This window comes from Zophobas morio, unplaced genomic scaffold, assembly GCF_036711695.1.
Source record: "Zophobas morio isolate AGI-343-1 ecotype UQ-CSIRO unplaced genomic scaffold, CSIRO_AGI_Zmor_V1 ptg000041l, whole genome shotgun sequence".
In the NCBI taxonomy this organism is placed as follows: domain Eukaryota; kingdom Metazoa; phylum Arthropoda; class Insecta; order Coleoptera; family Tenebrionidae; genus Zophobas; species Zophobas morio.
The window spans coordinates 5,450,233-5,463,776 of record NW_026972146.1 but is presented as its reverse complement, the minus strand read 5'-3'; the positions used below and the strand labels follow the sequence as shown (position 1 = coordinate 5,463,776).

Here is a 13,544-nt window from a genome sequence, read left to right as displayed (position 1 = left end):
TTTTGCATTTATTTACGTGCTTTTTGTTTTTTTTTCTGTCGTTTTTCTTATCTAAAAATCTAAAAAGTTGTTGGTTTTTGACTTATAAAAAAATATTGAAGCAAGTAAAATGATCGATACTCTACAAAAAAAGTAACCTAAAATAAATGTTTTAAGTTTCTTGTTGAAATAAGTCTACACACATTAAGAAAAAAAAGGCAAAATGTAGCCCCACCCACCCGCCCTATCTCACTTGTGATGATTGTGACAATACTCAAAAACCTGTTTTTAATTTCCTGTAAAGAAATAAGTATTTTGCAGTTAAGCTCCGCCCCCTCGGTTTACGGCGAATATAAAAACAAATCATCAGAATTGAGATAGGGTGGGTGGGCGGGCTTACACTTTGGCTTTTTGTTTTAATATGTGTAGACTTTTTTTACATGAAACTTAAAATATGGTTAAAATGGAATAATTGTGTAAGGAAATATCAATTTTGCAATTAGGCTCCACCCCATATTTGCAAAATCCATATTTCTTGCAAAAATGTACCATTTTGCCATATTTTCTGTTTCTTGTTGTGAACAGATGGCTATGTATTTAAGAAAAAAAAGGCAAAATAGATGTCTACAGTTTATATAAAATGTCTTTTCATTAGTGTAATTGTCGCTTAGTGAAAATGGCCTTGCCATAAGGTATTAAAATAAGTTACTAACCGAAACTCACACTGGAAAAATAATAATTCTCAATTTAGCAACATAATTTATTAGTAAATAACACCTGACAAATGTGATTAACGACCTTGTTCTGACCATGTTGACGTCCCTAATATTATTATTAACCCCAAGAGAACATTATAAACTCAAAAAAATGTTGTCAACGTGTTACTATATTGACTTCAGTTAAAAAAAATATTTTGTAGGTGTAACTATGGCTTAGGGATTTTTGTCGTGTTTCTGTTCAACGCCGTTGTTTTAAATTTTAAACAAATTTAAATTTAATTAATTAATTACAAGTACAATATTAGATTAAAAAGCTACGAACATATTCTTGATTATCAAGTGGAAAGACCCGGCGCCTCCGCCAAACCGTCCGTAAATAGATCAGAATACCATCCCAAGTAAACAAAAAGGGTATAATTTTACTTCACCGTTCAACCCTACCGAATGATAGATTTTTACGATTATTTTCAAGGCCGTAACAAATTGATGTCCACATTATATGACAGATCAATAAAAAGTACATTTACTTAGCGAACGTTTTTTCATTAATATTCCAACAAACGAATACTAAAAATCCACAATCACCATAATGATTATGTATTTCGAACTCTCCACTAATTTTACTAATTACTTTATCTTTGATTGTTGTCAAAAATCACTTATATTTCCTCTTAGCTTGTAGCTAATTAGCTACAAATTAACTTCCCATCGACTCCAATGTGTTTACATTGCCGCCATCAGTAGGTCGTAAGAGGGCGAACAGTAAACATTTTTTGTTTTAGCCGCTCTAAAAGCATTCATAATAATAGCCTTTCATGCATAATAAATGCCCTTAATAGACTCTTCTAGGAACACGTCATAACAAGACATGCGCCATTTATGGTAAAAATTATGTTAGGCGGACAGTGCTTGGGAATCCTTCGAGCATTAACCAGATTTTAAAAATGTGTATCCGCTCCAAGAAAAAATAGGCAAATGGGCCTTATCGAAATAGCCTTAGCTGCTTTGTGTCTAAACGCAACATGCACCGACGACGCCGGTAATTAGCCAATTTTGTTTATCCGTTCTCATCAGCAAGTTTCAGACTACTACGACGTTCCCTTAAACCTACGCAAGACCTACCTTCTGCAGTTAGCCACAGAACTAAGAGAGGAAAATTTAAGAATTACTACGATTAAAGTAAAATTTTAAGAAGGTCGGTGCTTGATTTAAATTACTGATTTTTTAGAATGACAGATTGAGCGGCTTCATTGACTATAGAAATGGGACTATAGTAGGAACCGGGGTCGCTTTCGATCTTCTCAATATTCTTCAAAGAAAATTTCATTTTAATTACACAATAGTAAAACCGCAGTATAACGAATGGGCGTCAAACAAGAAGGGCATTTTGCAGATGTTAAAACAAAAGGTACTTTAAACGCCAATTTTGTTGTAATTTTTGCTTTTTTGGAATTTGGGTTCCTTTAATGTACTAGATACTGCGCCACTTTTGCAACCATCAAATTTAATTATAGGTTTTTATTTTAGAAAGTCAACATATCTGCCGGTTTTCACCCAGTTCTGACCGAGTACTCTACAGAAATTTCTTATTCTCCCAGTCTGGATACGGGAGAGTGGGTAGTGTTGATGAAGCGGCCCGAAGCCTCGGCGACGGGTTCCGGCTTATTGGCACCCTTCACTCTACCAGTTTGGCTTTTAATTTTACTTTCTTTAGTAGTGGTGGGTCCTGTCATCCACCTAATAATCTATCTCCAATCCAAACTATGCAAAGAAGACGAAAACAAAGTATTCGCTTTGGGTTCGTGCATCTGGTTCGTTTATGGCGCTTTGTTAAAACAAGGGACGACGCTGAACCCCATGACAGGTGAAGAATTTGTTTATCCATTAGTTGTAATTTATTAGTCGATAATGAGACCTCATTTTGTGAAAAAACATATGCAGTCGTGCATACAAACACAAATATTTGTTCACCAGTGGCGTAACATTCGTTGCAGATTCGTCAAGGCTACTGTTTTCAACATGGTGGATCTTCATCACCATCTTGACAGCTTTCTACACTGCGAACTTGACAGCGTTTTTGACTTTGTCGAAATTTACTTTGCCTATTACGGAACCTAAAGACATCGGTGCGAAAAAGTCGAAATGGTTAACAACAAAAGGAAACGCATTGGAGGACACGATTACGTACAATAACACTGATATTTTGACCGACCTTGGACGACTGCTGGGAAAAGCGCAGCATTTTACGTCGGCCTCAAACAAAGATATTTTAAATATTTACGTCGACAAAAAAGATATGATGTTTATAAGAGAGAAACCTATAGTGGAATACATCATGTACGACGACTACAAAGAAAAAACAAAGAAGGAAATTGAGGAACCAAAGAGATGTACTTATGTCATCACGAGTTGGTCGGTGGCGTCTTTTTCAAGAGCCTTTGCCTATTCCAAGGACTTCAAATATAAACCCTTGTTTGACTCAGCGTGAGTACTTATTTTACACTAATAAAAAAATAAAACTATTTTTTTTTTTAGTATTCAGTACTTGGTAGAATCCGGAATAATCAAATTCAAGCTCCGCGAAGAACTCCCAGACACCGAAATCTGCCCTCTGAACTTAGGCAACAAAGAACGTCAACTGCGCAACTCGGACCTCCTCATGACCTACGAAATCGTGGGAGGAGGTTTCGTCATTTCCGCCCTCATCTTCATTATAGAGTTGCTGATTCGTTACTACCAAAACAAGAAACTGAAAACCAGCAAAGCCACTCCTCCTGCTTTCTTGCAGCACCCCCAGAAACATACTTTGCAGGTTAATTTCAACAACAATTATGAGAAGTTGGGGCATTTTGCGCAACCTCCTTCGAAGTTTATAACGCCGCCTCCATCATACTACACACTCTTTAATCCGTCCAGTAAGAATGAGAATATCAAGAAGAAGAGTATCAATGGGAGGGAATATTGGGTCTATGACTCGGTGGGTGGAAGGCCGAAGATGATACCAATGCGCACACCTTCTGCTTTACTTTTTCAGTACACGAATTGATTTGTGATTGAAGTGTTTTCCAAAGTAGTAGATGTTTTAGGAAGTTGAAGTTTGATTGTGTCTTTGAATTTAAAAATAAATGTTCTATAGATGTTGTATTTTTGACATGTTGGTTTGATAAGTGTTCTTGAGTTCTTGTTGTGTTTTAATTGTGGAATAAATTAATGAATAATTAATTACAACAATTATTAATAATTCAACGCAAGTTGTGAAATTGACCAGTCAGAGCAAAGTATTCTCTAAATGTTAAAGTTGGAAGTGTTTAGAGTTACAACACAAACATTTTCACGTTTCATCTCCGTTTTCTTAGACACATCTACTCTAACAACAGGACGTGATCTCAGACGCCGGTGAACTATTTTTTATTTTTTGTTTGGCAAGTCCTTATGAAGAATGTAGAGTATACTAGTGCACCCAAATTAAGAGAAAGTGACTACAATATACTTTCTGCGGTCTTTTTAGACAAATTTCATTAAGTGCAAGCCGCCCCAACGACCTTGATGATTGCCAACTTAATGGCGTGCTTACCTAACCAAGAGCCCTCAAAAAAATTCATGTTGTGATTACCAAAAAGCCTGCTCTATTAAACCTGTCGGAGACTTCGGTGAGTGCGTAAGTTTCCATTGCCCCCTTGACCACATTTTGCAGATGTCAAAAGCTAGAAGCGACGTAGTTCTCAGTAAGACGTTATCTTGGCTTCTGAGACACGCGGCTGCGAAAGAGGGGCTATCTCTAGACTCCGAGGGCTTTATACCGGTTACGGAAATACTAAACCACCGACAGCTGAAAGGGAAGTACACTCTAGATGACGTACGGAGGGTTGTTGCTAATAACGACAAGCAGAGGTTTTTTCTGAGGGAGAAACAAGGGGTTGTGGAAATTAGAGCGAATCAGGGGCATTCGCTGAAGGTGATTTAGCAGCACAGGCAGAATTTTGTGTAATGTCCTGTTTTAGAGCGTGCAAGATCTTGAGTTGGTTCCTGTCGCAGATCCATCAGAGGTCTCAAATGTGATTCATGGGACATACTTGAGGAACTTGGACGCGATTAAAAGCACGGGCTTGAGTCGCATGAATAGAAATCACGTACATTTCAGTTATGATCTTCCAAATAGCAAAACTGTGATTAGTGGAATCAGGAGTTCAGCGGAGGTTTTTGTTTATATAGATTTGGCGAAAGCGCTTAGTGAAGGACTGAAGTTTTACAAGTCCGCTAATGGCGTTATTTTGAGTCCAGGTGATGAAAACGGGATTATAGAACCTAAGTATTTTCAAAAAATTGAAACAAGATGGCTACAAGGGGGTACAAGCAAGTAATAGATTGCAGGATTTGTAAAAATCGCGTGCTTTCGTCAGTATGGAAGATGCACGTTATGGGGAAGAAGCACATGCATTATACTCCTCATAAAATTACAGTCACTGGTATTTATTTATGTTTGTTTTATTGCTGCATCAATAATCCATAATTATGTAGGTGGTTTTGACAGTAATAGAATTGGCGACGTTCATAATTATTTCAGTCAATTCGGTACTATAGGAACTAAAAAAGTCACGGAACATGATGGGAAAATCGCAATTGATTACATTTTTCAGGATAAGAGGGCTCACTCCCTAATCATTTATAAAGTACACAATTTATTTAATCAGGAGTTGAAAGTCACGTGGGATCAGGTCACCACGCCTCTTCCACATCCCACAAACGCGGCTTTGAATTCAAAGAATCAAAGAATTAATTTGAGGGCCAATCAAGCTGCTGTGGGGCGTAAAGGATCGTTTAAAAAGTCTGGTAAGATTGGTAGAATTTATCTAAAAATAGTTTTGACTCAACTTATTTGGTTATGGTTTTATCCTGACTTTATTTTCTAAGTTACACTCGTGGTAAGTGTGTAGAGATCAAAAGAGAAAAAAAGTGTATTTATTTTTTATTAGTTTATTTTAAGTCAAAAATATAGTCGGTTAGAATTAATAATTAATAAATATACAGGGTGCCCCACCGACACGATGTGGAGATTATATTTTTGTCATTTAGCTACACGTATGAAAATATTTTCCAGTGTATACATACTCTGTTGAAAGTAAACTCGAATCACGTATTTTTGCAGGTGTGTGTGATGATAAAATACACTCATCAAAATTGAATTAACTATCGTCTCCAAAAACCTTGTATATTAAAAAATATGTATTTAACTGTTATAATTAAAAAAAAAGACACATCGTTAAAATATTAAAAAATAGATGGTGAATAGGGCTTTTTGCGCAGTCGTTACAAATTTATTTAAGTCCGCGTTGTACCTTCGTTATCTCCCTAATCAAATACATTTTTCCGTTATCTCGATAACGCCTCAGTCGTGTCACTACCGTCCTCGTGAACCGCAAAAATGCCCTCATGGATCGATTTTGTCTTTTTAACAGATTCTGAAGGCTCCCGACAGGCCATGATAGACAGCCTAACAGAAACCCAGTCTTTCACCGACCAGGTCTTACTTTTACAAACGAAACTACAAATCAACAAGATCGCAAACGAGAAAAAGAGAAAACTAATCCATGACGATTTAACAACAGCTCTAACTCCCATGTTCGCCCTCAACAAAATCTACTTCTTCGGGTCAAGCGTGACAGGTCTGGACGTGCAAGGCAGCGACTTGGATGTCTACATAGCCAACGTCCGAGAACAAAATCGCCCAGAGGTACAAACTCTAAAAATAGTTCGAAACCTAATTTTCAAATGTCGCAAATTCTGCGATGTTTTATTAATCTCGGGGGCCAAAATCCCGATTATCAAGTGCATACATACGAAAACCCAAATCTGTTGCGACTTGAACATAAAAAACAAGCTCTCTGTGTGTAATAGTCAGCTGATCAGGTACTACTTAAGTCTGGACGACAAGATGCGCCCTCTGATGGTTATGGTTAAGTTCTGGGCGGATTTGTACGATTTGAAGAAAGTGAATTTCTTCTCGAGCTACGCGCTATATATGATGGTGATTTTTTACCTGCAGCATGAACCGTACAAGATACCGTCGGTGAAGGACTTGCAGAGGGATATCGCTGCGAATATCGTTGACGGGTGGAATTGCGCCTTCGAGCTTCAGGGGTTTGCGAATTCGGCGCTTAAGAACGAATCGTTGGTGAATTTAGTGGCAGGCTTTTTCAGATTTTACAGTCGGTTTGACTACACGTCAAAAGTGATTTCGGTTTTCATGGGCACCGGGATCGACAAGACACGTTTCGTGAAACCCTGCAGGCTGCCGAGTTGTTATCAGCTATATGTTAACCATAAAGACTCGCTGCTTGTCAATTCTGGGATCTGTATACAGGACCCCTTTGAGCACGCTAGGAATGTGGCGGCGTCTGTGCCTCTCCAGTGCGTAGGGAGATTCATCCACATGTGTCGCAGCTCCCTAAGATTGATGGAGAACGGCGAAAGCGACTTGCATAGCGTGCTTACACAAAAAGTTCCTTCTGAGTATAAAATTGAAATTCAGAAAGCCGACGACGGTACGGAGGACGAGGACTGGGTCAAATATGTTAACGACCTAGTTCATAAAATTTTGGCTGATATTATGAATATGAAAACGACGCAGACGCGCCACGGAAACCACGAAAGTTTCACTTGTAACAGTGAGCACGATATTTTTGACGGGAGGATAAATATTTTGAGGAATTTGACTGAGCTGCCGCCGGGCACGAAAGATATTGATAAGGAAATTGCCGCCACTAAGTGCATTGTTAAATATTTACACCAACCTTTGCTCGTTGGGTTTTCGTTACAAATGGAATTTAAACGTGACCCGTGTCGAGTTAATATCACGCTGAGTCCTCTGAACAAACGGTGCAAGAACTTTTTGCACGCGTGCTTTTTCTTCCACGTGAGGTTGGAAAGATATCTGGCACCTGAAGTAGAGTCAGATTTGCTGGCTGCAGAGGTTGACGAAGACCCCGCAGGTAAGAAATTGTATTCATTTTTTTTTTGCACTCTATACATTTGGTGACACTCTTGATCTACTGATCTAATTAAAACCTGTAATGATTAAGTTTGGAGAAGTCGAAATTATTGATTTTTTAACCCTTTAAAATATATATGCATTTTTTGGCTTCCGTGGCGTAGAATTAAAAGTGTGGGGGGACTGCCCCCATTGATTGTTTGTTGTCGGCGCCTTTGGTTACAGTGAGTGACGTAACGCAAGCGTCCAAAATAAGTTATAGACGCAAGTTCAATGGAAGTGTTTGTTTTTATGTTTAAACGAGGAATTTTGTTATCTAGTTTCGTATTAGCGTAAATGTGTAATGCCGCCGTAATGAATAAATTTTGAATTTTTGACAGGACGCCATCGGCCGCCTAGGGATATTGTTGTCCTTTGACGTGATCGCGTCCTGTCGTTACAGTTTAGCATGGCGGTTGTTGATGTTGTGTAACTTTCGATTTTTTTAGTATCGGCCGTTACCCCGGAGCCCCCCTTGGACGTGATGACTCAGAAAAGCGATAAATCCGATAGCAACAAAGTGGGCGACGCTTCTTCAGGTAAGCAGGTATCGGGGGGTGACGAGACAAACGAAAGTCGCACCGATGGCGGCGGAACGTCAAAATCCGGCGAAGAAAAACCTTCCTTTGAAGACGAAGAAGAAGACGTCCCTGCCGATTTCTTCGATGACTTCTCCAACCAAGATTTTATGGATGGTTTAGACATCGTGGACGCCTGGGATGAAGACAAGATAGGTGAATCGGAGACTGGCAACAGTACGCGATCATCCGACAAGAAAAAGAGGACCCATTCCCCGATCAGGTTTGTCAGCAAGTCGCCGGAGCGGCGTTCCCGAAAGCACGCACGTTCACGATCCAAGTCCCTCACCAGACGTTACGTCAAGCGGTCGAGCTCTCACAGCAAAAAGCGGTCTAGGTCGCGCTCTCGCGAGAAAATCCGCATGAGCGATCGACGCGACCCCGAAAAAACGAAGCGAGACATCCACAAGGACAAAATCAAGGTAGCGAAAGACAGGGAGCAGAAGTTGGTGAACGACAAGCTAAGAATAGTGGAGACGGGTTTGGTCCCCCCTGGAATGGAAATGGAAGCTGATATCAACACGATTTTGCGAAAGGAGAAGGACAGGCAGCGCTCGGCCACCGGGAGCAGCGTGGAGAAATCCCGCGAGCCGAAACTCTCCAGAGAAAGGGAGCGAGAGCGCGAACGGGAGCGCCGGTTCTTGCTGCGGAGCGCCAGCCGAGAGCAGGTGCGCAAACTCGTGCGGTACTCCCCGAGCCCGCCGCTCACGTACCGCGCCCGCCCGCGCGAACGGGAGCCGCTTTACCGCCCCCGCAAGCGCACCTCGAGCATGGACTCGAACCTGTCCGAGCGCGAGCTCTGGATCCGCTCGACGCGCAAACGCAGCCGCTCCCGTGACTCGCCGCTTCGCCGCGCTAAGGCGAAAAAGTACGAGGAGAAAAAAAAGAAAACCTTCTTGGAGGAGATCCGGGATAAGCTGAACGAGACGCGGACGCCGCTGCAGATCCAGCCCAACTACGGGATGCAGCAGTACGCCGCCGCGCAGGCCCCTGCTCCCGTGCCCGCCCCCGCCCAGTACTTCCCGCCGACCCCGACTCCGCAGCAGTACGACCAGAGCTTCTTCATCGGGGACGCGTACCAGAGCGTGAGCCAGCCGAGCATGGTTATGGGGCAGCCGATGCGGTTCAACGTGGCCGGAGGCGGGGGCGTGATGCAGGTGCATCCGGTGCAGCACGTGCAGCCGGTCCAAGCGCCGCCGCCACCGGCCGCTCCCGCCCAGGCTAAGTTGCCGCCGATCATAAAGCCGCAGGCGCTCGTTTCGCCTAAGATTAATATTTTGAGTGACATTACGGTGAAAGCGAAGGTCGCAGAAGCGAAAAAAGAGCCGCCGAGGGAGAGCACGGAGGATATCGATAAAGTAATTTGTTGGGTATTTGGGGTTTATGTATTGTGTAATGGTTTTGGATTTTTTTTCTAGCTGTTTGCCGACAAGAAGATTTCTCTTTCTGATTTTCTGACTATCACTGCTAAGTGTGAAGGTAGCGATATGTGGTTTTGGTTTGGCAAGTGTGAGGCGGCTGTTCGTTGCGAGCGAGTCGGGTGGCGCCCTCTGAGTGCGTTGACGTTTCGCGGGTTGTTTAAAGCGTCGGCCGTGTGAGGGCGCCACTTCAAAATCACGTAAGTGTGTTAAAGTGTGGCTACGAAACGCAGAAAAACGATGTAAATGTAAACGTAAAGTCGAATTTAACGGTTAGCTGACTGACGTGCTGAAAAATATATACGACGCATAGCGCGCTATTATTAGTTTATCGTTCATAAGCTAGGGAAGCATGGTTATAGGGTCCTAGAATATGAAAAAGTAGCTCTCCCGTTTGTATCTGTTGGTGATTTTCTTAAAGAGAAAATATTGGACTGTTGTGAAATTCTAGATGTAAATTAAGAATATCGTGTGCATGGTAGAACGCTAACCAAAATTTGTTTGGTCATTCCCATCAAAAATTTCATGACATCATTTCAAAATTTTGCCAGGTAAATCCTATTTAAAATCTAGAAATAATATGTTCAAATAATAGTGAATCCAACCCTTGGCCAGACCATCTGACGTTTTAGAACGTATAAACTGAAAAAAAAGATACACTTTTTTAGGACTGTAGTGATTTTAGTGTACACAGACTGTTAACTTTTTCGTGTGGTTAATTACGCAGCAGACTTGAACCCAGACGAATTCGTGAACATTAAATCAATATCACAAAACAATTTGCTTTCAATTAGTGCTTTATTTGTCTGATTATCTTAACTGAATAAACACTCGGATAATTCATAGGAAATGAACACACAAAGCTGGAGTTTGGAACTTGCTTGCGTTCGGTGCATGCAGAAACTAGCAAAGTGAATTTCTAATTTGACTGATTAATTAATAACTTCGGTTAAACGCTAACTCGCAGCGAACAGCCCGTAAGCAAGTTTTTGCATTAAAGCGATATTAACAGATTTATTCCATTGTCAGTTCAATCTTCAAGCCCCGAGCACCTGCAGAAAAAAATCAAGGGTAAGTGCAATCTCATATCACTTCTGTATAACCCGGCCCGAGGTTCGCGCCCCCGAAAAATACAACGATCTGCTGCTTGCAGTAATATCTCGGTGTCAAGACGCAGTCAAGGCGATGAGCGACGACCGCAAGTTCAACGGAAGACTGTCGGTGAAGCCGTCCTTCGAGCACAGGAACAAAGCGGACAGCAAGTATCAGTCGCCCTTGCGCCGAATACCCGTCGTGCGCTTCCAGTTCACTTCGCCGATGAAAACGTCCGACGAAATGGACAGTTTCTCCGTAGCCCTCGACAAAATCCTCCAAAAAATCGGGGTTTTGAAAGAAACGGTGGACGTTGAGGCGACGGCTGAAACCGTACCGAACTGGTCCAACAGCTCGTTCGCCGACGAAGAAACCGTCGCGTTGACGCTGAAAGCGTCGCTTTTGAACACGAAGAGAGTCGATGCGGCGAGGAGTGAGTGTGAGGAGTGCAGAAAACGTAAAATGAAAAGTTTCGCGGAAGTGGGATCTCAGTGTGTGGACAATAACGATAGGGTGACCGTGGCGACGCAAGTGACCGAGGAGGATTTGAATCCGACGAAGGGACTGCCGAAGAACGACTCGATAGCGTACTTGACGCCTGCGCAGCTGCTGGGGAAGGAAATCCAGAAGGAGAAGGAGAGAGAGATGGAAGTGGAGGTGACGGCGGCGGCGGCGGCGGCGACTCCCGAAAAGGTCGCGGAAAAGAAGATCGAGAGTCCGGTGGGCGCACCGCCGAAGATGAAAGCCAAGCCGCCGACTTTTAAAACTAGAGGGGCGTTCCGAAAAACTCTCAGGGACCGGCCGATTAATAACTACTATGAGTATGACCATGAGGAGTTTTATGATGTAGGGCCGACGATGTATGAGGATCCCAGAGAGAATTTCGGACGGCGGTACGGAGGCCCGCCGGGACTGCCTCGAACACCTCAGACTCGCTTCCCGAGACCGTCGTATATCGAAGACGAGGAAATGGCGCCGATGCACCCGCACAGACTACATCAGTTCGTCGAAGAAGAAGGGAACTTCACGGACTTCGCTCAACCCTTCAGGGGCGGCAGAGGTGGCAGATTTCCTAGATATTAAGTGCTTTGTACATTTTCATTAAACTTGATATTACTTCACTGTTATGTCAAACGTTGTTGGAGTTTTGAGTTCCTAGTGATACAGAACATTCGAACCAAAAACTTTCCGTATTTGACCCTATATGTTACGTTAAGCGTAGAACTTAATTTTCTTATGTTAATAATCTGTTATCGTGTATGAATAAACAGAAGCATGCTTTTTCGTTGTTTGAGTAGGTCCTGGTCCATCCTTCGTTGTCCGAGGTGAGCATTCCGCCGCAACGTGGGGTAGGCACTGAAACTCCGTAAGAACGCAGCCGCCTCAATTTAAGTATTGATCTTTAGAGAGCTCGTCTGGTGCAAGGCAAGCAGACAGCCTTCGCGATCTCCTCTCATATTCGCATCGAATGAGCAATTTTGATGATTTGATACGTATTTTTAGCCCCTTCGACTACTAATGTGAGCGAGCTCAATATTTGCAGAAAAATTCTGATGAATAGGTTCCAATGCGGAAATTACGCACACGATTGTAGGCGTCGTGACGTTAGCGACGTTCAATTGCACATCCTTATCGTGTTTACGCTTTTTGCTGCGGGAGATAATCAACAAGTCGGCGGATTTTCCCTTAAACCGCGGCGATAATTAAAACGTGCTCGCGCTCCCCGAAGACACTGACCGAGGTTTGACAGGCATTAAGAATTTATTAAGTTGACCGGGTCATGTGTGAATCGATGCGGATGGAGCGTGGACGTCATACCGAGTCCAAATAATTGTGAGAGGAGAAAATAATGATTTTATGACTACGGAAAGGTTAAAGGTTAATAGCAATTAACTATGAGCGGGTTGAATAATTGAAAATTCTGAATTTTTATTCGGGAAATTCGGGATTTATCTCAAGAGCTCGCGTGGTTGCAGGAGCCTATTACGTCGGTAAACGAAACCATAAATTCTTAACGAGAAACGAGTAATTGTAGTGGGCTCGCTAATTTGTGGAAAAGCGGGCACTTCGGAAAAAAAAGGTACGGATTAGTCGGGCAAACAAGTAGGGCGGCGGGTGGGTGTGGTAAACGACGTCAAAATTATCGTATTACCCTAATCTGAAAATGATTTGAAACCGGTTAAATGTTTAAGATAAAGTGGGGCATTAAAGAAATGGATAGCTTTTGGCTGTGTTAAATTGTCTGGAACGCCATAACAGGGGGAAAACGAATTGTTGCGAATTTGACAGGTCGTATACCTACCCAAATTATGTAACAGTGGCACTTCTAAGAAACCAAAACTTGTAAAAACAATCAAGAGAAATTAAATCAAACGTAAGGAAAACTGTTGTCAAACTGCACAATTTGGGCGTCTTTGATTTTTTTTTATGTTTTATTCATCTACATCTATAATACTTCTGGAACACCTTTCGTTTTCCTCCTCCAGTTTCCACCAAAGCAAACATCGAGATAACAGCCAGAATTTCCACAACTTTTAGTCTTAAAATTCAAATTCGTTTCGGTAAGTATGTTAACGTTAGTTAGATAGATTTTGAATATGAAATATTGTGTAAAATACAAATGAAAATAAATGTGGAAGAATGGGTTTTGTTGTCAAAAGTTATTTTTTATTCCAGAAACCTTACTCAAAGTAGCACAGGAGTAACCGTCAAGAACTTAATTTTCTTGGAA

The 13,544-nt window shown here is 41.9% G+C and overlaps 3 protein-coding genes across 3 annotated transcripts; all 3 read left to right on the top strand.

The window, feature by feature from the left end:
* Nucleotides 1-1,397: 1,397 nt before the first annotated feature.
* On the top strand, nucleotides 1,398-3,817 carry LOC135140883 (glutamate receptor ionotropic, delta-1). Its single transcript, XM_064071623.1, has 6 exons — nucleotides 1,398-1,737; nucleotides 1,783-1,877; nucleotides 1,927-2,106; nucleotides 2,226-2,562; nucleotides 2,693-3,182; nucleotides 3,234-3,817. The coding sequence occupies exons 1-6, from the start codon at nucleotides 1,674-1,676 to the stop codon at nucleotides 3,742-3,744; spliced, it is 1,677 nt and encodes a 558-aa protein (XP_063927693.1). The 5' UTR covers nucleotides 1,398-1,673; the 3' UTR covers nucleotides 3,745-3,817.
* A 255-nt stretch (nucleotides 3,818-4,072) lies between these two features.
* Nucleotides 4,073-5,059, top strand: LOC135140944 (tRNA 2'-phosphotransferase 1-like). Its single transcript, XM_064071697.1, has 3 exons — nucleotides 4,073-4,348; nucleotides 4,393-4,653; nucleotides 4,700-5,059. The coding sequence occupies exons 2-3, from the start codon at nucleotides 4,393-4,395 to the stop codon at nucleotides 5,057-5,059; spliced, it is 621 nt and encodes a 206-aa protein (XP_063927767.1). The 5' UTR covers nucleotides 4,073-4,348.
* Nucleotides 5,032-12,094, top strand: LOC135140942 (uncharacterized). Its single transcript, XM_064071694.1, has 7 exons — nucleotides 5,032-5,164; nucleotides 5,217-5,528; nucleotides 6,155-7,687; nucleotides 8,175-9,661; nucleotides 9,722-9,782; nucleotides 10,751-10,792; nucleotides 10,875-12,094. The coding sequence occupies exons 1-7, from the start codon at nucleotides 5,032-5,034 to the stop codon at nucleotides 11,894-11,896; spliced, it is 4,590 nt and encodes a 1,529-aa protein (XP_063927764.1). The 3' UTR covers nucleotides 11,897-12,094.
* The last annotated feature ends 1,450 nt before the right edge of the window (nucleotides 12,095-13,544 follow it).